The sequence below is a fragment of the Pholis gunnellus genome (genome assembly GCF_910591455.1).
Source record: "Pholis gunnellus genome assembly, chromosome: 9".
Taxonomy (NCBI): Eukaryota; Metazoa; Chordata; class Actinopteri; order Perciformes; family Pholidae; genus Pholis; species Pholis gunnellus.
The window spans coordinates 20,824,383-20,847,524 of NC_136535.1; the positions used below are offsets into that span (position 1 = coordinate 20,824,383).

Genomic DNA, 23,142 nt, shown 5'->3' on the forward strand with positions numbered 1-23,142 from the left:
CAGGATGCTGAAGAATGTTGAACACATTCATGTTTGGAAAATTGAAAAACATCTGGAAAAAACCTTTTTTTAAGTCAGTAACATATCCCATTTCATATGTTACTGTGCCGTCTTAAGCAGCTTCTCCTCGAAGAACTAGCATCTGAAATGTTCTCTCCAAAACAAAGAACAAAGCATAGGCTCAGTTAAATACTTTTGTACATTAACATTATAACAAAAAGTGAGAATTTTGTTGTGGTATCTTTATGGAAAGAAACAACACAGTTTCAGTAAAAGTCTTCATTTTGTACATATGCATCCCATTGTTTCAGTCTCATGCTCTTTAGGATCGAAGACTGGCATCATAGCTTTCATGTGCATTCACTCGCTGAGTCTGTACAACAGAGACAGTGGTAATTAAAAGGTCATTTATGACACAGTAATTAAAGTGAGACAACAAAGGGGCCATAGAAACAACACACATAGCAACTGCTGTGAATATACAGTAGGTTTCGGTATGAGCAGCACCCAAAATAACAATGCTTTCAATAGCTTACATCAATATTTTAAAGTCTGTTTATTTTATTTTATTTTTTTAAAGTGCAGTAAGAGATGAATATTTCATGCAATCTTCCTCTGTACTACACGGGGACGTCTCCTGAGGTCTAACATACTGGGTCGTTAAGGAGAACAACTTAAATATGTTAAAATTATGAAATGAGTGTGATTTGTCAAAATAAAGTATAAAAAAAAGTCTCAAAAAATTGCAACACTATTTGTATATTATATATATTTTTTATTCATACTTCCAATCTCTACTTCACATGAACCAGAAAGCCACTTTTATCTTCAGTCTCTATGAGGCAAAGTCATCAGCAAGTCAAAACCTACGCGCAGCGCAGGTTGGATTCTTTTGTCAGTGTGTGTGAGTGTGTGTGTGCGTGTGAGTGCGTGTGCACACTGCAGATATACACAACATACACTTACAGTATATTCCATCTCATGTAGAAATTTCACTAACAGTCTCTCTGGAGATCAGAACGTTTTCTAAAATAAAAAAAACAGAACAAAAAAAAAAAGAAAACATACAGTAGAATTCTTTTTGAACAGAACTACACCAGTACATATCTTTTGAAGACACACTCGAAGAGGAGCGTTTGATCAGTGGTCATTTTCAGCATGTTGTGTGTGCGATTCCAATCGTGGAGTGTTAACCGATGCCGTTAGCTAGTGCTGTGTTCTATGGGTGGCACCGATGTCTCGCCAGGTCTGTCACAAGCAAGGCAAATGCCAATTAATACAGTCAATGAATTCATTAGTTGTCAGTGACTAAACACGGTGGCATCCAGAACTCTCAGGTCACCTTGGGTCCACAGCTGAGCAGCAATAGCAATCATACAATCATTCGTGTAACGCAGATAACTGTGCAGACAGGTGTTACCTGTGAGTGGTCGTAGCTCAGATTACTTAAAGCCAAATGAGTTGGATTCAATAAGAAACAAGGGAATGATGAAGGTAAGCTAAATATTTAATTTGCATAATTGTTACGATTGAAGAAGTTAAATTCAGCTCTGCTGTGACGGTTCTTTGGAGGCTCGAGTGAAGATCTAAATTGGACTGAGGAGGATGAGCGTTTTACCGTAGTTCAATATTAAAATGAGTCGGTCCATATAAACGATTTCACTCAGCCCCGACAGGGAAATAAAATTCCAGTGTCCCAACATTGAAATCAGGTCAATAAAACCAGAATTGGGGAGCACAACCAACTTAATCAAGTATTGACCATGTCTCGTTCAAAACAGTATGAGAATGTTTGCCATTTTTAAAACCAAAAAACATAATTCAAGCATCTGGAAAGAAAAGAAAAATCCATTTCATCATACACTTTGAAAAACAAACATTTTAAAGCATTTCAATCACACTTTCATATATATATATATATATATTTTATATATATATATATATGACATTTCTGTACCTTCACATACATAAAGCATAGCTTCAATATAATCTTTCAGTGTCATCAGGGTTGTGAAAGTGATTTCTATAAAACAGAAAACATTTCCACTAACATTCAGGTCTCAAGGTTCCCAAGCGTTATCATTACTCAGTGCCTTCTTCAAATGTAATATTCACACACACACACACACACACACACACACACACACACACACACACACACACACACACACACACACACACACACACACACACACACACACACACACACACACACACACACACACACACACACACACACACACACACAGCAGGGGTCCAATCCTGAAGCTTTTCTGCTGCTCTCATTAAGTCAGTCAGTAACACGCCATGCAGGCACAAAGTAAAGATACAATTCCCTCATACAAATCACTCATTTTGCCTCGCACTGAAATAGACAAGTAAGTGTGTCGGCCTCAGATTGGGCTTTGGGATGTGACATTGAAAGAGATTTGCATGTTGAATAGAAGTAATCTGTGGGCAATGACAAACCAGCAGGGTTAAAATCAAGCCAGACGTTCTCATGAGTTTGTAAAGTTGTCGATCCTCAGTGTGATTGTCAAATGAACTAAAACAAAAAGTTTCCTCAGCCATGCAATCACTTCCAAACTAAACGGCAGCCATTTCTTTCTTTCATTCTCTACCTGAAAAGGCCTTAAAGTGCTTCACTTTCGCTCTCTCCTTTTTACATTTTTTTTAAAACACAATTTCTTTTCATATTTGGAAGTGTTTTCATCACTAAAGTCTGTCAGCTATCAGTGGTCTCTGTTGACAAACTCTTAAGAGATGCTCTTTGCCGCACCAAACCCAGTTAAAACAACATGATCATTCGTGGAGTCTTTCTTTTGGTTCAATTGAGTTGCGTAAAGTTAATTTTCATGCTTCAAAGACAGACAGAGTATAATATGGGATGAAGTAGGTGCTTTTATAGGAATAGTTTGACAGTTTTGGAAAAACGCTTATTTGCTTTTTTGCCGAGAGTTATACGAGACGATTGATACCACTCTAACATACGCACGCTACATATAAAGCTACAGCTCGGAGGTGGTTAGCTTATCATAAACAATGAAAAAAAGAGGAAACAGCTAGCCTGGCTAGTCTGGACCATAACTCAGCTATTAGCTAAGCTAACTGGCGGCTAGACAGTAGAGCCAGGAGAAGGTTGGTTTAGCATGAAGACTGGAAACAGGAGGAAACCGCTTGCTAAGCTAAGTGGCTTTTGGCTGTAGCTTCATATTTAGCGTACAGCCATGAGAATGGTATCGATCTTCACCTAACCTTTGGCAAGGAAGTGAATTTGAAAACTTGAAAACTATTCCTTTCAGGAAAGAGTCGTCAAGCCACCAATGTGGTGACGGGAACAAAGAGTTGCTCATAGAGGGCAAATGAAGGGTTCATCTCCAAAATGTTATATATCCATTTACAAGAAAAAAATAATCAAGTTCATCTTAAAATTTAGGTGATCAATTCTGTCTCCTTCTTTTTGTAAACCGTGGATTTCAGCTACTTAGTATGTGTCAAACACTGAATTGTCTAAGCAATCCAACCTTTTGTAAAAGTAGGTGTGACTTTGTCTTCAAATGTTGGATATGTCATTTTGGAACAAAACTCTTCAATTGTAAACGGTACCCTGGTGGGGCTAATGCAAGGCAGCATCCAAACGCATTAGCATTAAAAAAGGCAGTCTGGCTGCAGGAGCCAGAAAAGAAAAAATAAGAAACATACAAGTGTGGAATGGTAAAAATGTCACACTTTACACCAACACACTTGTGCACACACGCACGCATGCATGCACTCACACACACACACACACACACACACACACACACACACATACACACACACACACACTCTCTCTCTCTCGCACTCACACACTCGTGCGCGAATATAATCGCGCAAATGCAGAATCATACTTGCACACTCGACATGTCACAGACATATCTGGCATGCATTTTTAGAAGAAAACACTTTTTGTTAGAAATTCTTTAACTGGTCTAGAGCTCTGATAATTTCTTTATTTACATAAATTAACAATAAATATAGGTAATGTTTATATATTTTGAAATATATATATATTAAATAATGAAATATTCTTATATATTTCAAATATATTCATAGAATTCTTTCTAATTTGAAACATTTTTAAAGAGATATAGTCACAGTTTAGTAATAAAACATGTAAGAACACAGATCTCCCTATTGGTCTGGCTGCAGCTCCCCCTTTTTCAAAAATGAATAAGTTGTGATCAAAGTCTGGCCTTTTTGTCCAGGCTGATACATTCTACTCCATTAGAAGGATGAGGAACTATGCAATGTAAGGTAGCTGACAATGTGGCTGGGGCAACTGATTAAGTGAATCGTGTGTAAGGTTAAAAGTACTGGCTTTAGGTCTCATCTGTCTTTAGATTCTACTTATAAATATTTCAACGCAACAGTCTGACAGGGAACCAGCCCTGACGGAGACCACACGGGCCAGGTTCAAACAAGGCAATGGGGACTTATCGGTGAAGCTGAGCTCCCAGCTGCAACACGTCTTTTCCTTTTTGGTTGTGGAAGGATTCTGTACTTTGATCACATGGAGGTTCACTAAAGGGACGCTGCAGCGCGGACCTCTAGAGGGATGATTGGTTTGGAACAGTCTAGAGAGTGTAGACAGCCAGTAAGACTCGAAAGGACCCCCCTTTCTTCGACTCAATCTCTCCTCGTCTTCTGTTCTTCTTTTTTTTTTTTTTGTGACACATAGACTGGAACTGGACCACATTAACACTGACTGAGGGGAGCTAGGTTGTCTAAATGCATGCAGTAGTTTTCCTCCTTTCTCTCTCCCGACTCTCTGGTCGACATGGCTTACAGTAGGATGCACTTGGAAATAAGAGAGTAGAAGAAAACGGTTCATCCCACAGGTGTAGAGAAGGAGCACCTTCCCACAATGCCTCAGTGATGTTGGGGACACCTCAGTCCTGTGTGTGAAAGGGGCACTTTCTGTCCGTGATTTCCTCCTCCCGAAGGTTTCAACCTCTGTGCGCTGGAGACAAGGGCTGCCCTCTTTGTGTCCATCAGACCAGCTCACCGTTGGTCTCGCCTCCCCCTCTGTCCTCTCTTTCTGTCTTGCTGCTGCCCTCATACTGGTTCACAAACAAAACAGGTCCTACAGTATATTGCACAGCATGCCCTCATGGCCTTGTTGGCGGTGTGTCAGTGATAACGACTTCTCTTCTCCTCAGCCTCGGAGCTGTAGTCCCTTAAACCAATGCCTCGCTGGAGGTTCAATAACGAGTCTTTCATCTAAAGAAGAGTAATAAGAGTTAGCTGGTTTATCAACGACAGTGACAATTTCCTCTCTTCCTTTAAAGTTATTAAATGAACAATTTTCCCCATGGTGCTGCAGACGTTGTTACCATTGGGCAACTATTAGAAGTGGTGGTCATTCATTTGTGAAGGTAGGAAGGTTATTCAGTGGCTTCCCTAAAGTTAATTTCTATACAGGTTATATTCAATCATTGGCTGCTTTTGAAAACTTAGCACCAGGTCAGCATATATGCAAAAGATTCCTGGAATTTGTATCAGATATGGAATAAAATTCCACTCATGCTCTCCAGGGTGGAGAGGCTCCTACCTGAGGTTGACTGATATATATATTTTATTGTTAGCTCTTGATGAGATACCTCCATAATTTGAAAACTCTGGCATCCTCAAGGAATAACTTCAAGGGGTTGCAAAAAATGACTCTCATTCATGGCGCTATTTTGTTGTTTTTTATGATTCTTGAGGATAACCAGAAGACTGTATACAATGTTGTATCATAGTGAGATTTTTCAAGCACAATGGACTTAAACGGTAGAAGAAAAAAAAAAAATCAGCAACCTCAAACATGAACAATAAATGTCTCTTTTTGCCATCTCAGAATCATTAGGCATTAGCTTCTTTCTAGACTCACTGTTTTGCATATAAATTCCATTATATTGCATCAGTTTCTCCACTGATTGTAGTGGCAATGGTCCAATAGACTCATATACCCACAACCTCCTGCACTAAGCAGAAGAGGTGTGACTCTTTTTTCAACCTCTGTTGTTACGATGTGTAACAGCCTTTGTATGGCCACTAGTTCCGGTTTACTGGCTCACAGGCGCCCTCTCTCAGTGGTGGATGTAATGCCTTTTTCAGTGCCAAACTGGTCATATACTGTATACAGTATCATGAAGTAGTGCACTTGGCAAAAAGGCTAAAATAACCATTAAATACAGTATGTTCTGTTTCTAGTCACCCAATACCCTACTCAAAAGCAGCCACTCTCTGGGAGTCGGTTTATTATTTAACATCACATCACAGTTCTGACATGATTTTGAAAGTGTGTCTTTGTGTACCTGGTCTAGCAGCACAACCGACGACTTGATAATCTCCCTCCACTTCTGCAGCTCGGCATCATGGAAACGCTGCTGCGCCTCCAGGAGCTGGGCCCACTCCATCTGCGTCTGAGGCAGTTTACTGGGAAACACACGTGCACACATACGCACACACACATTAGCAACATCAGTTGTGCAGCCACTCGAGCGTGACTTCCATTTGGAAGGACTTGCCAGAAAACAATTTGGTAAATTGTTTCAGTAGGCCCGGAGCTATTCAGGGGTAATTTTAGAAGCTCCATGTTTTCCTGTCACACACGTCAACGGCCATATGGATATAGTTTAATGTGTGTGTGTGTGTGTGTGTGTGTGTGTGTATGTCTGTAACTGTATGTGTATAGTAGTGACTGCCTTTTGGGCAAATAGACCTACATTCAGTCTTATCTCTGCAGCGATAGAGAACGTTTTCTTTGCATTCTAAAATGTCCAAAGTATAAATCAACCAGATTGGATCTCTTTCATAAATTAGTTCTGTATTAATGACGGGTGCTAACATTTTAGCTGTGTGTACACTTGTTTATGTGTGTGTGTGTGTGTACCTTTCATGAAGCCGCAGACCTTGCCAAGTTGTTAAGGACTGTGCGGAGTACTCCAGCATCCACAGCTTGTAGAAGAGCATCATGTTGAGGAACACCAGCAGGACCAGGCTGAAGGAGGGCAAGAAGGAAAACAAATGAGTCCTCCCCTTTGCATTGGGATTCATTCATGGTGCCTTTAAGTAGCTCGTCTGTACATGGCAATGACAATCTATGCTGGCAATACTTTTCAACATATTCATCTGGCTATGCTGGCTAATCACATTATGTACCTTAGACAGATCCTATGGATGGCAATGAGAGGAGAGGAGAGAGAGGTTACACTCAAGACACCAACAATGAGATATTAAGAAGAAAACAAAAGTTGAACTGTAAATCAGACAAAAAACGCACAGAGCTTACTGGAGAAAGAAAAAAGATGAAATCATGAAACGTGACTCAGAGAGAATTCTCTGTTTTAACATATGTGAAATGAGCATGTGTTGAATGTATCTGCATCCCTGTGGCCACACAAACAAGCATCCCAGGGATCGTGTGTGTGTTTTGAGATGAGTTGCGTACACAAAGCTGATGATGAGCAGCAATTTGGAGACGCTGTACAGAGCAAGGCCTCCTGGCAGGTGATGGTGTTCTGGACTCTGGTGTCTGGTTTGCGTGGAGCCGGCCACTTGTTTGATCCTCTGAATCACTTCCTCATCTGTCGGCGTGGTGACGGGGCTGAGCGCCTCGTCCAGAAGCTGGCTGCGCATGTGGGGGAGTGGCCTCTTCTTCCGCCTCACCGTGGAGTTTTTCACCACCTTGGCCTTCGGAGACAGCTGGTGGGCCTCGGTCAGTAAGTCCTCCAGCTTGGACAGCTCCAACTCTGAGAGGGAAGAAGACAGCTGTTACACATTCATAGATTCACTTTGAGATTGCTAGACCTGTTGTGAAGTATCTGTTCATTCCCATCTTCTCTCTCTTTGATAATAGCTCAAAAATACTTCAAATGTGAGACTCAAATTTCCAAAAAACATAACACACAATATCAGAACAAACAAACAAACAAACACTCAGGTTTACCTAGATGGCGGAAGTTCTCTTCTAGTCCGCTCCAGAAGTTTTTCTCTATGAAGCCTTTCACCAGCCCCCACGGCTGCTTCCTGTAGCGCAGCTCTGTCGATACCCTGAGAGTAAATATTAGATTGAGTAAAATCAAAAGGTTAAGTTGTTCACTAAGAATTGAACATAACGCGACGTCTCGTTCGAGCGTCTTACTCACCGTAACCGACACTTGTTCTTGGCCACCCTGGTGAGCATGTAGCGGTTGAGGGTGTAGAAGTAATCGTGGTAGGGCACGTCATGCGTGATGACCTCAGCGTCGATGATGTAGCACTCACTTTCCTGGCTGGCTTTGTACAGAGTCTGATCAAAGAAAAGGAAACATGGTTTAATTGATTGTCATTCTGAAAGCCGTCTCAAACTCATGTATGAACAACTAAGCAACGTTTCTGAGATGCAAGAGTCGACCGTACCTGTGTCTCGATGACTGTGGCCGTTTTGGGGGCCAGCGGGTTGGACAGCGAGATGGTGTACATGATTTCTCTCGTCTGGTTCCCAGCCTCCTCTTTCTTCCACGGGTGGTACACCACATCTAAACAGCAACGCGATGAGAGGGTTAATTCGCGATGCCTGCAGCGACCACCTTTTTTGGTCTGCCTTTTACTCCAGAGAGATCAGGGGTCGGGGCGTGGACGCATCAGAAACACTCACCTGAGAATCGCCTCTGTTCCATGAAGTCACTCATGAACTCCGACTCTGTGAAGAGGATCCCGTAGAGCTTGTCCACACTCAACTTGTAGATCTCGTTGATGTGCTGCCTGCCATTCAGATCCTCATGAAAGGCCTGCACTTCACCTGTGTGTCCAAGATGAGATGGCAAATCAATTCAGAGGTGTCTTCACAAGTCTGTTTTCAAATCTTGTCACTAGCGTCATCGACATCATACTGTTATGAGAGGTAAAAACCCGTAAAAGTCTTTCCACTAGATTATGCAGTCATGTCATGTTCTGTGCAGTTACCCTCGTCGTGTGTTTCCGAGGAGTCACTGAGCTCAGTCGGGATGTCTTCGTTGTCGTTGAAGTCCAGAGACGGTGAGGGGACAGGACCACCAGGCCCGCTGGTATCAATGTTCCTCTCTTCCAACAAAAGGGGCAGCGCAAGCAGCTCGCCGTCCGGTAGGCAGTCTGCATACTCTTCTGCTGGGAGGTCAAACTGGAGAAAAGAAGAACATGAGGATCAATCACATCAATAATGTTTCCCTGTCATGGAAATGTCCTGTAGTTCTTCTGACCCATATAGGTGTGGCAGTCCATTCAACATGTATTAATGGATATATGCGTGTGTGTGTGTGTAACTTACAGTGATGGGTGCGTCATGGTTGCCTGGGCTGGGCATGGTGCTGTTTGGAACCATCTTCTTATGTAGCGGAGTAGGGCTCCCCTCAGGCTTGGCGTCAGCGCTGCTCTTAGACAAGTTGTCATTGTTGATCTCATTCTCTTCGTTGGGAATCTCTTCACTGAACCTGAAGGTGACCAGAGACCAGCGAAAGGCGGGAAATTTGCTCAGTTATCTCACACTGTGAAATGAGGTTCTTGTAAAACCTGTGTTAAGCAGGGTTTGGCTAACTTGTGGTAAAAGACACTCACAGCAAAGTTGGCTTCATATACTTGTGTGCATATGAATCTGTGTTCAAATGAAATTCTTTTTTTTTAACAAGTCTATACGTATGAAGAACAAGTACAAATGATCTCCACTTCCCTTGACTAATAGCCATGTAGACGGTTCTCTCTCGTTAACAAAGTCACAATCCCTTCGGGGCCATCTCGTTTGACCTCAGTTCAGCCTTTGAAGTAAAGCTTTCCTCTCACACTGAGTTCACCCGGGTTCTGTCCAGTCGCTCGGCTCACATACAGAGCCCACGTCTCCTCAAAGGCGAGTCGACAGTAAAACTTCAGACACTTGTGAGTGCACTGTGTATACCAAATAGAGTCAAACCACCGCTCTCTATTTATTTCACCTTGTGAATTCACTTTAGACATGAAGGGAAAAACTCAAATGACGGAAGAGACGGAGCAGGGAAGGATCTTTAAAGCCTTCAGAAGAATGCAGTGTTTGATGTGCAGCTTTAAAGTTAAAATCAAATGCTACAAATTAGCAGAGAAGCTGAGAAGGATGTTAAATGCGTTTCTCAAGTTGAGAGAGAGCTGGCGAGAGAGCGTGCATGCTTGTATGCGACTGAGCGTGCGAGTACTGCTTCTTACAGCTCGTATTGCACTCTCTTAACTCATTTGTAATTTGGGGCAATTAGGTACTCGACTGAAAGGTGTTTGTAATGTAGTAAACACAGTAACCGACGATGCAGCATCAATAGACTCACCCCATGGTGTTGAAGTCATCATCAGGGGGGACATAGTCCTCATCGTCGCTCGTTAGGCCCAGCTCGTTGCCATAGCACTGATGAACAAAGTGCCACAGTTCTTTGGGGCACAGGGGCTGCAAGAGGCAACAACATAGATCAGTGAGAAGAAGAAAAATTAAAATTAAAATGAAAAATTATAATTATTATGATCAACTCTCTCTAATATTAACAGAATCACAAACCAGCAGATCAGATTTCTGCTCACCTTGTCCAGCAGCGCATTCTGCCACAGTCTGAACATCATCATGTAAGTCCTGTCTCTGGCTCCAAAGGAGCTGAAAAAGTGCTGTGAAACATATATTGTCATTATGTACGAGTCTGGCGAGCACTTGAATGAAATAACTCGTCTATTCCAGATTACTTCAATTCGTGGCAGCGGTGTTGGGCATTAATATCTTGCCAACTATTCTCCAGTATTCGCTGTTAACAGCCAAACTTTGTACCTCAAGGCTTCCCGACAGTCTCTTTAAGCGAAGATAATTATACTTAAAACATCGTCGCCCTGTATTGTTTACCTTCTCAGTGTCCGTGCAGACCTGGATGGCATTGGGAATGAGGCGGGCAGTCTTCTCTTTTGTCATTGAGCAGATGTCCTTTAGCCGCACTGTCAGCTACACACACACACGCATGAAAAAATGCACACAATTAGGTGTGACCCAATACTGCCAGTATAAGAAGCATGGGAATACACAGAGGGTCCGGAGCGTTAACCAGCATACCAGCGTTTCCCAGCGGAAGATGTTGCTATAGAAACAGATCCAGTTCTCGGAGAGGTAGAGTCGTCCCTGCAGGAGGATGTCCCGTTGAAGAGCACAGGAGTAGTCTGGAGCATAAAGACGCCACGTGATCAGAAAAAAAAGAAATAAAAGATACCGCCACACTCTTAAGTTTGATGCAAAATTACACCACAGAGAAACTACATCACTAAGGCAGAAAATTGCTCAATAATAGATCAGATATTAGAACATGCTGATGTCCAATCAGAATAATTAGATCACAGTCACAAAGAAATCTCACTGCAGAGCATTTCAGCATTCCCCTTGTGTGTGTGTATCTTGTTTATTTGCTGTGAAATCATCACAACCAAATCATGAAGCTCAACTCATGAACCATGAGCTCAGTTTTACCCTAGAGTTGTATTATTACAATCACTGTATTCATTAGAGAGTTGGGAAAATCATGCAAGAACTCATCAACAACACTGATGTTATTATTGTTGATTGTTGATTATTGAATCCTTACAAGGGGTAAGGATTCATCATTTTCTGATGACTAATAACTTAGTTGCACCCTAAAACTAGCGTCAACTTACCCACAATGAGTCTCTCTGTGTCAGGGAGCTGCTTGAAGAGTTTCCTAAAGTCCTCATTGCGCTGCTTGTATGTCGGGCTCAGCACCTGCAGTGACAGGCGGAGTCAGAAAAACACACCACCGCGCACGTATGCTTCTAAAACTCAAACACTCTTCATGCTCTCTGACTCTCGCTCACTCACAAGAGTGGTATCCGTCGCACAGACGCAGCCCCGCCCCCCGAGTTAATCGTTTCCGTGAGCATGTGAGATAACCTCGTAAAACCACCCACAGGTGGTGTGATCGGGATGTCTTGTTGACTCTCTTCATACCATGGATTTCACTCTGTGGGTGGCTTTGACAGGCTCTGGAAATGGATGTGTAGTGAATGGCAAGCACAGGTACATATGTGGCCTGAACGGGCATCTTGCCGACACTCAATAACAAAGCGCAATTCCAAAACATCAGCCCGCTGCGGATCATTCAATACACATGCTGCCACGACTATGAGCGTTTGCAATATGAGTCACATCCTCAGAATTGCATTATTGTGTCCGACAATGAGGCTTTTGTCTAATGACAAGGGGCAGGACAACTGATGAAACCTCAAACTAAACTGTGCATAGGGGGTTTGAATAACCTGGTCATAAACAAAAACCTCCTATTCAACATGATCACACTTTTCTTTGTTTGGCTTCGGGCCAACTTGATTATTTTCAGAGAGAGCCTGTGATGAATAAAATCTCCAAATGTGTGCCAAACTGAGGGATCTCTGTCTCTGTCTGTGCCAGATGCTTTCCTTCAACAGGAAAGCAGGACACAATAGCTGCCAATACGGTAACAAGATGTATGCCGAGACAAAAGGAAAACTCTCCTCTCTCTCTTTGAAAAAGAACATCTTGTACACATTAAAAAGTGCCTTTCTTGCAAAACAAAGCATTTGAAATACTGAAACACTGTTTGGGAGAATCGGTTTCTACTTCAATTTGCCTTTCAGAAAAGTGTGGTGATGAGAAACGCTGCTCTGTAAACGTGTGAGTAAGGGACTTCTCTGAAAAACGCTTAATAGTTGATTGGAATTTAACTTAACTGTCTAAACGTAAACAACATCATGTTGATGTTTTATACAACCGTCATCCGTGACCAAAAAACAGCCAAACCACACCTACGCTGTTCACACATCAGGTCACACACGCAGTAACCTTGATGAACACGGCAAACAACAGGCCTCTATGAGCTCTGGGAGAATTCAAATAGCTATGAGTCATAACCAAACCACTTGTTTTCTTTCGTAGTGAGGAAATGCCACAGAATGCTTACAGTAGCATACAATACAAAGTGCTAGAAAGCCTTATAACTGAACCCCTCTCGTGACTTTACGTTGCCCAAAAAGAGCTCGATAAGTCTCTCCAAATGCCAACATTTTTAAAAACTTTTCCACATCATTTTTCTTCACTCGTCTCCTTGTGGTTTTTCCGCTTTGGGTGGAGGTCAACTTACAGCAGGGATCTCCTCAGTGTCCCACTCGGGGTCCTGGAGGTCGGAGGCAGTCCAGCCCCACTCCCAACCCCACTCCCCTCTAGCGGGACCCTGCAGGAGCCACCCTGCCAACGCCTCATCCAGCTCCAGCACGGCCTCCCAGTCTGACATCGTACAATCCTCATCCAATTCCATATTCACCGCCCCAGATCCGGTTTGGCGCCTGGATGGCAGCGTATTTTCCAACACGGGGGCCCAGTGGGCTCTTCTGACGTCGGAGGACTTGTCACTTGCAGTGGGCTTGGAAAATAAGAGCAGACAGAGCTCGAGAATCCAGGCGTTAGCAAGCTGCAGTATCCGCCCCCTGTTTTGGGTGCTGCTCCCTTTCAGCGTTGAGCGGTGGACACGGCACACTCCAGCCACATGATCCTTGTATCTCTCTGTCGTTCTCTGTCTCTCTCTCTCTCTCTCTCTCTCTCTCTCTTCCTTTCACACACACAGGGAGAGGAGTTACGGCCGTTGCCCTCTAGTAACCCCGGCCAACAAGTCCTTTATTATCATGCCAGTAGCTTTTTCCTTTTTTCCAGCTTACTCCTCCTGGTAAGTGTGTGAGCAGAGTGTGTGTGTGTGTGGGGAGCTTTCCAGGTCCGAGTGCCTTGTAATTACCCAATTTTACGACCAGACAAGAATGAAGTGACTTTGTTTGTATTAGCCCTCCTCTCCACCAAAGTAAATATGTAGCTGGGAAGAAAGACGCTAAAAGGAAAGAAAACAGGACTGAATAAAAGAGAGAAATGAACGCTTCCAGTTGCTGAAGTATGCGTTGAGTCCGTCTTGCTGTCCGTCCGAGTGATTAAGTTACAGAGAACAGATGTGAGCATAACCTCCAGTTACCTCCGTCTGCAAAATAACACCATCAATCTTGACAGGGTCTGCACTGGTTTGCAGGCCAGAGCTCACATCGCAGGGTGAAGTGGCCCGACCGACATACTTGTAAATATTTCTTTGTCTATCCGTTTCATGTGATCATTCATTTCATTTCATGTGAGAAGAGCTGCTGGAAACCAAACTAAAAAGGTATAAAAAGATCAGATTGGTGCTGTTTTGATGGTATGAGGCGTCCCCCTCCTTTCTCCCCGCCTTGGTATTGGGGTCATTCATGTGCTTGTGATACTTGATCACCCTCTGTTACTCTTAGCAGGCACGAAAGATGCAGAGCTTGCAGTTCTTATTTTAGCAGTGCTTAAAAAACAATTGGTGTGCACGTCCTCCCACTATTCTTAACTAAACATATTTCAAGGGTCAAGAAGGTGGGAATTGTGATAGAGGTCCCAGCAGCAATAAAAAAAAATAATGTATGTTACTCCAGCTTTTATTTCATTGACTTCTGCTGGATGAAGCCAATGTGTAGCCCACATATGAGCGCTGGAATTCAACCACGACTTCCCCCTTTCTTCTGCAGTTTATTTCCCAGGCCTCACTTTAACCAGTCACTCAGGAGATGCAGGAAAAATAAATGGGGAAATAATCTTCAGCAGTGGGCCTCTTGGAAAACAGTGCTGGTCATTCACGCACAGCTCTTCAAAAAAAAAAGAAAGAAACCGCCTTCCCCCGATTGAGAATGCCTTTACATCATGTGGATGACATTTCAGCAAAATGAGGTTGCATTACTTGTGCCGTCCGTGCTGATAGAAGTCCTTTATTTCCTGCTCACTCCGTTCATTTTCTCCAATAAATCAAGCAAAGAAAGAGGCCATTGTGACCGATGCTGCTTCCCAGTGTTTAGGTGACAGCGTGAGGCTTGGGATGAGGTGGGACTGCAGATACGCAGTGTTTATGGATTCGGTTAACTATTAACAGTGTACAAACACTAGGAGATGGAAGAGACTGGCACTGTACAGCAGGGTGGGGTTTTAGTGTTTGTCGTGGGGATGGGGGCTCGAGGTGTGCGAGTCTATCCTGTTAATAACACTCCCATCCTATTCAGGCAAGGTACGTGGGCGTGTATCGATCTGAGTTCTAATCTCGCAGCGCCACTGTTTGTCAAGTGTTTTCACGCTTGTTGCCAACTTCCCGGAGCCGGTGGGTACGGTTGCCACGGCAAGCATTTGCGACAAACTCGTGTAGATGCAAAGCGAATGAACAGGCGCTATCAGAGGGCTGTGGGAGAAAGATGGCCACTGTGCGTATCTCTAACAGGCTCAGAACTCACATTAGGACGGGTGGGTTTTTGTAATCACTGTGGTTTCAGTGCCATGGGAGATCATCATTGCCATGTAGAGGTGCACACATACACACATGCACACGCCGTCCTACATGCAGGTGCATGATGGGTAAAACACCCACACATACAGTCACAGCCAACTGATTAAAGGTACCGATTGGACACTCTATTGATTGAGCTTCAGTATTTATTGTGTGAGTAAGGATGAGTGTACGAGGTGTCAGGAACACAGCCCTACTGAGAAATAATCACATCCGTCTCTACAAGACATGTTGTCTATTGTTCAGCTTTTAGAGTGAAGTACTCTAAAGCTGACATACTAGTTGGTATTTTTTCACTTGTTTTAAAGGTTAAGACTGGTGGTAATTTTTTCTTACGGTCAAGAACTCCCATTGAAAGACCAAAACCAATGATGCCTCGGTCCGTCTCTTGATCTTTCATCCTACTCTATTAATGGAACCCAGCCATAAGCCCACTGGCTCCAACTGAAGACATACATCTTTTAGTAGGCCACACATTCACTTTTATAAAGGCTAAGTCTTTTTCTAAAACAGCTGGGCACTGTAGTTCCGAGCTAATGTTACTCTAAAAGATGCAAACAGTGTATTTGTTGGGGACTATTTTCAGCGGCGGATTAATACACAGGCTGCACTCCTGAGCATTTCCGGGAGCAGGGTGGGGTATGTGGGATTGAGTCAAGATAAACTGCTCTGCCCATGTTCATGGTAATGTCACACGGGGCAACAGTATGCCGCACTAGTGTTTTGGACACCATCAGAGATCTATGCCATGGAGGAATAAACTACATCAGGTCTTTTACTACACACACAATACTTGTGAGCAGGATAAACTCATTTCTGGTTTTGGTCTTTTCATGGGACTGGTTGATAATAAAACATACGATAACACCAGATTTATCCGTTAAGAAAAAAAAGATTTTGGGACCTAATGGTAGGCGATGTCAGTTCGGGGGGGGGGGGGGGATACAAAAAGGGGATTTGCAGTCTTGCAGTGTATTTTGATGACAAGAGCAGGTGGTCCTGGTACCTTGTACACTTGATTTATACTGTGCTGATTGCCAGCTTACAGCAAATATTGGCATCTGTTAGTCAGAGCAACGTCAACTCTAGCTTGTTACTTGTGATGCACCTTTCTAGGTAGCGGGTCAGTAGAGGAAATGTCAGTGGCTCAAATTAGCTGGGTGCATCAGAGAAGTTCTTAAAGTGTCTTTGGACCAAGCCTCTTTTCATCTCAACGGCAGTTCTCCATTTTCCTTATTGGCAGGAAGGTCCCTGCATCTTCTGTTGATTGTCAAACCCGAGTCTAAATGTCCTGGTGTCCATGGTAATTTTTTTTTTAGGACACGGACACAGAAACAGGAGTCGGGCAGGAGGGAAACATGCCACGATTTATAGCACCATGCTCCATTCCCCTGTTGCTCAAAGGCATTCAAAGCTCGTCCAGAGGCCCTTGTGGCGGTTTGTTGATTCGTTTAGTACAGTGAGAAACTCAGTGGGCTTGTTACCACCTGTTGCGCACCAGAATTAGAAGTTTGAGTGGTGACAGGCCTTTGATCACCATCTAAGGGATTGGTGAAACACAAATCCAGAACACATATGGTCAATGCAAATTTAGTAAGTAAGACCACTAGAAAAGAATCACTCTGTAATTGAAGTGCTTTAGTTGGACAATTATTTAATACGTGTCTATTTCAACACGTCAAATCACCTCCTCCAAGGTTGTGGCTTTGCTATTTAGGTGGTAACAACACTGATTGAAGTCAATGGAATGAGAGACAGGCAGGAGGGATGCCATCATTCCAGCGGTCCGACAACCAAGATACAGAGCGCGAGAGAAAGAAAGTTATTGAGGGTTGCACAAGAATACAAGTCATGCTTACTCTCAAGATGTGTTGTCTTTCATGCTGGGGAGAAAGGGGAAGAGTATACACACAGGGAATAAATCAAATAAAAAACTAAGAAATAAATAAAAAAACATAAAATGGGAAAAAAAGACCAATAAACACACTTCAGGAGAAAGTGGGGTTTCAAAGTCCAATGCTCTCGTTCTTGCTCCCTCTGTGGGCTTAACTAACACAACAGGCAGCTTTTCAATGTAAAAGTTGGTTGAACATAATCATTAAGGAGTTGTTCAGCAACTCACCACATGAAAAAACAACTATGGAGCCAGAAATAGAGTGAGCACGCCATCTTGTGGTGCAAAATAAAACCGCAGCACCCTGGCTTTGTTTTCTATAAAAGAAACTTTGGTAAAACTATGCTGTAGTCTTCACATTCCCTGGATTCCCTGCATCAGAAAGAGCCACCTGTTGCTCTTTTAAGCCCATGCTATTAATCGCCGCCTGGAGGACCAGCAACCCACACTAATCCAGTAAACAAGGTCAAGGACGACAACTTTCATCTCGTAAGCAGCACCTGCCACTGAAAACAACTCAAGGAGACTTCCAGGAGTCATCAGCTTGACGTGAACTCACACCAGCACACATATACACCCATAAAAGACTTCACATATGTTGATAATGTAAATAAAAACAAGGTCTGACTTACGTTGTACCAGCTTTGGCTCTTCTGCGGAGAGAGAGAGAGAAAGAGAGAGAGAGAGAGAGAAAGAAAGAGAGACAGGTATATTTAACTGTGTGAAACGTGTACATGCTGCAGCAGGGTTTTGGGCTCATACAGACATACAGAGAGGGAAATATGATCGACCTGATAGCAACAAGTTACAGCAGGTCGTGAAGCTCAAACTGTACCTCACACTCTTTCCTGCCAGGAATTACAGAACGTTATCAACATTATTTAAAAAAAACAAAAAGCCAAATAACGACTGTTCGTATGAACCGTGCTTGATTTTGAACCTCAAAGTGCTGAGGTTGATGCAGGGTGAAATTCTCTTTCAGTTCGCTCACCTCGCCACTCAAATAAAGATATCTACAGAATGTTCTTTGAATTAAAAATGTATTGACTGATCAAATACAGGAATCTTTCAAAATAAAAGCATTTCTGAGGTAAAGCTGCTTCCTGTTTTGGCAGAACTGAAAGTAATTTCACATGTCATATAATGCATTAGTACATTAGATATATGCTATATGTGCTACAATATGTCCATCTCTTTGTCTTAAATAAATCAGTCAGTCACCTATCATTTATCGGAGTTTTGAATGTTGTTAAACATTTTACAACCAACTGATTTAATTCTTCATGAACAACCAATTGATTCTGTTGCAGGTTCCATAACAGCAGAGGGCAGCAGAGCTGTATCTTAATCATGACTATGACATTACAACATTTTCCACCCACATAAACACTCTTTCCGTTCCAACAGCCTGAGAGCAACAGTCTCAGAGGGGAGACATGCAGGTGATCATTCAGATGGTGAAAGAAGGAAGAGGGGAGAAGAGGGAAGATAGAAGCTAGAAAAGTGATATCCAGTGTCTGATTCCAGGAGTACAATAACTAAAAGCACCACATTTTAAGTAAAATAACAGAAAAATAAATAAATGAGCAAGGCAACATAATCTAACTGTCCTATTTTGAGAGCTTTTCAGGAGTCATCCACTTTCCTAGCAAGACCACTATTAAACATTACTGCAATTTTGTGAAGTTGATTATAGCGATTATCATAATATAACTGAAGATTGAGTGAGGATGTGTTTTCTTATTTCGACCCGGCGGATAATCAGTGGCCACATTAATTTGCCTCAACGGCAACATGTAGCAGAGGTCATCGTACATTTATTTTTCAAGAGCCCTGAACACATTCGATTCCTCTTCTGTGCCGAGGGCCGTCTGAGTTTCCTCTGTGTCTGACGGGGTCTGGTGGTTATCTGGTGTGTGCGGGGTAAGCGGGCAGCGAGCTGCAGAAGCAGGCCTGGCTGTGACGATAGCTGGGCTAATGTGGGCTAATCTGATTTGAAGGTGACAGAGACACGAGAGAGAAGAATTACTCTGAGACCACTGTCTGGATAAGGTGTGTGTGTGTGTGTGTGTGTGTGTGTGCCATTGTCTTTGACGCTAGTGGGTAGTGAGTTTGTGAGATTTATGACAGCATTGTTTAGACGGAGAGAGACTATTTATTGTGACTATCCGTGTGGAGATAGAGAGAGAGAGAGAGAGAGACTATCCAACAGTTGAATAGAGTTTTTCCTGGGACTCCTCTGTGATTTACAGTGGTTTGGGTCTGTCTGAACTATATCACTTGGTTTAAATGTCATCACATATGGGGCTGTGGATTACAAAAATGGGATGTAGAGCTTCAAAAGAAGTGAATAACGACCACATTTCAAGTAGCGTCTTTGTTTTTGACATTTGTCACATGTCTCTGCCACGATGGCAAGCAGGCCCTATAAAATAGTGCAAGTGATGGTTTTAAACCCCACCGACCTGCAAACAAATACCAGGGTGGCATCAGTTTTTACATTGAAACAAGACTGTGAGTTCCAGATTACAGCAGGCTTTAAATAAAGCAGAATCTTCACTATAAAGACATTTTGGAATAAACTATATTTCACACAGCTCACAAATCACCGTCCTTCCACATGAATTCAGGGGATGGAAAGCATGGGAAAGGACACGAGGGACTGAAACTTATCAAAGGGGATCCTGCAGTCGCACAGCTACAGAGGATGTGGGGGGCCAGGGGGAATTTAATGGGGGCCAGCAGGGATTGTCAATGGGTCAAATGAAAACAAGAAGAAATGCTTACTTTAATCAGGTTTAGTCTGTCATACTGAAAGAAAATTAAAAGAGAAAACAAAACGTTAACCAAAAGCAGTGAGCAACATGAACACAGGAAGGAATAGGGAATGAGAGAGAAGATGCTGAGGGCCAAGCAACTCCGAAGTACATGACTGCCATTACCATGCGATAGTTTCAGAGGTCTGATGTTGCTACTAAATCTGGCTCTCCCCCTAGATTGCATGGTCCATGAGAAGCCTGAGTGATTATTGCTGAGCCAACATAACTATTGTCGTCACAGAGGCATGGAACCCCTTTCGCTGAATGCACTCTTGTATTTGGATTGCATTAGGGTTAGGGTGATCAAGCTCACGTTGCTAGTACAACGTCACGCCATGTCTGTGGTCATGTGACCATGCTAACGTAGAGGTGGGGGGTGGGTGGGTGGGTGGGGGGTTGCAAAAGAGTTGAGGTGGGGGAGCTGGACCGTGGCACAGAAATGAAAGGGGATGTAATCAATTGGGATGTGTGTGTGTGTGTTAGATTGTGCAAATCTCTCATTTATTGTCTCCCCGGGTTTCTCATTTCGGCCTGTGTCCATAAAATGAGACCCTATATACTGAATCCCTATATATATATATATATATATATACTCTGCAATAAATTTAATGAGCAAAAAAATAAAGAAATAAATAACGGGATGAGGTCTGACAAGAAGCAAATCTAATGGTTGAGGCAACAACATGGGTGATACACTGAAAACGTGGCACCAGCCTGCGTCCATGGACAGGCAGCAGAGGGGAGAGTTTTTGGGCCTGTGGTGCGAGAAAAGTAGCAGGAGGGATGCTCTCATTATGGGCGGCTGAAATGGTCCTGGAGCTCTGGACTGGGATGCTGGGTGCTGAGTTTATCCCTCCGAAGCCTGGCCGTTACACAGCATGACGGATGTAAAGCTCTCATTACCAAAATGTTGACAGGGAGATAAGTTTGTTAAGAGAGGGACAGGGAACAATCCAAAGTGGAAAAGGGAAGAGGGAAAGAGAGAGGAACTTAGACAACTATTTGCAGTATTGTTTATTAGGAATTTACGCCAGAAATCTCAACAATAAGGCCCAATTTCTCCATCAAAAATAGTTTTTTTTATTCTTTTATTTATATGAATTGCAAAAAAAAGAGCATATCCTGATCCTGACTATATTCACATACAGTATGATAAGCTTAACACAAACATCTGAAATCGGTATTAGGAATTTGCTACATTGCATATCACCAGAAAGGAAGAGAAAGGACAGGAAAGAAGAGGAGAGGGAGTGAGTGAGGCTGTGTTGGGGTTGACTGTTTTCAGAAATGTCCATCTGCTATGATTGTGGGTGCAGATGGGGCTTGTAACGGTTGCACAGGAACAAGCTGGGTTCAGGGTGAAGCGTTGCAAACGGGGGTTTGGACATTTCCACAGAGCAGCTCACAAGACAGGAGGTGGGGCAGAGGGAGGGTGGGCACAGAGATATTTGAGGAACAGAAAAAAAGAGTAATGCTTACTTTGGAAAGTCGCTTGTGAGACTAGCATGCAATCAGGAGAAGAACAAAGAAAAATCAGAAAGAAGAATGAAAATAAAAAGAAATCAACCGCAAGAAGAAAACAGCTGAAAGTACCAACAGAAGAGCTGAACAGTCATTATCAGATGGCACACATTTTCATATGGCATGTAGCAGTAGCAACAGAGAGAGAGAGAGAGAGAGAGAGAGAGAGAGAGAGAGAGAGGGAGGGAGAGAGAGAGGGGGGGAGAGAGAGAGAGAGAGAGAGGGAGGGAGAGAGAGAGAGAGAAGGCGTGCACACTGTGTTGTGGAGACAAAAAATGATCAAAGAAAGAGACAAAAACAACAAGTGATTCAAAAGAGCAGAGACAGATGAGACGGTACATGTAGACGCAAGTGACATGGCTTACTTCTAACATTTTGCTGAGCGTACAAAACATTAGAGCCACATGCTCCTTCTGTGAAACAACCTGCAAGATTCAATCCATCACTGAGTTCAGTTGTGAAGGGGGAGATGCAGATGAGGGGGGAGGACGGCAAATACAAACACCTGCACTCTTCTGTTTTTCACCTCTTTCTCTCAGCGTCTATTGTTGCAATAAGAGCTCGGGATGTCAACAGATACGAGGGCTCTATTCCTGTTCTTAACTTAAGGCTTAAGTCTGAAAAGCATCAATCAATGCTGCCTGTATTCAGTAACCAGGAAACCCTTACAACAAAGCAAACCTTCAACTTGCTGTTAAAAGGATGGGTTCATACACATTTTCCTTTGCAAGTCTGCCTTAAAACAATACTTAGATTTCCATTATGCATAATAGAAGAGTTTATGTTTGCTGTAATGACGGGGGGGAAACAAAGATCTAAATGGACTGTTGAGTTAGTCCCCCATCACTTACATTGGGTTCAAATCAAGAAATGATCTCTTTATGGCCAGTATTAGTCGGAGGAAAGAAGATACAGAGCAAAACCTGTTTAATGTTTCATACGTGGAACCTACTATTGTTTTAAGACAGACTTGAACGAATTGCAAACTTGTCCTTTAAACCCAAACACACCATACTTGTCAGCTGAATTTCTTGGCAGAAATGATTTATTGAATGTCCAAACACACTTAGAGTCAGGAGAAAAAGGCTAAAGGGTTGGAAATATGATACGTGTATTATCATGAGCTGTCTATGCTTCAAGTGGAAATCTGTTCACATCCATCTAACAGATAAACAACCTAAGAGGGTTCACAACAAAACTAGCTCTGCTGAGGCAACAAATACACAAGTAGTTTAGGAAGTATATGCTGTGAAGCACATGGTTGTTCGTTAGTATGTCAGCAAGTTTTTTTTATAAGCCAAAGATCAACTAACTCAACTAAAAACAAGTCCTTTAAATCACAGTTTGAGAAGAGGAGAGAGTAAAAGATTATATATGGGATATGGGATGTCAAAATGAAAGGCTGGAATGGAGTGGAGGGTGCAATCTCTCCTGAGGGGGGAGAGTTATAGTTGCAGCTCACTAGTTACATGTCAAGTGTGTACAAGTCAAGAACCAATCA

The 23,142-nt window shown here is 42.8% G+C and overlaps 1 protein-coding gene across 2 annotated transcripts in view; it reads right to left on the minus strand.

Annotated features, from left to right (window-relative positions):
- Positions 1–2,176: 2,176 nt before the first annotated feature.
- The window catches only part of gramd1bb (GRAM domain containing 1Bb), a 60,181-nt gene continuing 39,215 nt past the window's right edge, over positions 2,177–23,142 (minus strand). The window contains exons 4-20 of one of the 2 annotated variants that reach the window (XM_079166022.1): positions 17,934–17,954; positions 11,686–11,770; positions 11,093–11,196; positions 10,889–10,984; positions 10,579–10,659; positions 10,332–10,447; positions 9,314–9,476; positions 8,974–9,166; positions 8,666–8,809; positions 8,428–8,546; positions 8,175–8,317; positions 7,976–8,079; positions 7,478–7,778; positions 7,189–7,200; positions 6,920–7,027; positions 6,342–6,462; positions 2,177–5,262 (exon numbers count right to left, since the gene is read on the minus strand). In XM_079166022.1, the coding sequence (XP_079022148.1) occupies positions 5,173–5,262; positions 6,342–6,462; positions 6,920–7,027; positions 7,189–7,200; positions 7,478–7,778; positions 7,976–8,079; positions 8,175–8,317; positions 8,428–8,546; positions 8,666–8,809; positions 8,974–9,166; positions 9,314–9,476; positions 10,332–10,447; positions 10,579–10,659; positions 10,889–10,984; positions 11,093–11,196; positions 11,686–11,770; positions 17,934–17,954 (2,001 nt within the window). In that variant the 3' untranslated portion in view covers positions 2,177–5,172. Of the gene's footprint in view, positions 5,263–6,341; positions 6,463–6,919; positions 7,028–7,188; positions 7,201–7,477; positions 7,779–7,975; positions 8,080–8,174; positions 8,318–8,427; positions 8,547–8,665; positions 8,810–8,973; positions 9,167–9,313; positions 9,477–10,331; positions 10,448–10,578; positions 10,660–10,888; positions 10,985–11,092; positions 11,197–11,685; positions 11,771–13,163; positions 13,378–17,933; positions 17,955–23,142 lie in introns of those variants that run through there. The other variant, XM_079166021.1, reaches the window with a different exon arrangement.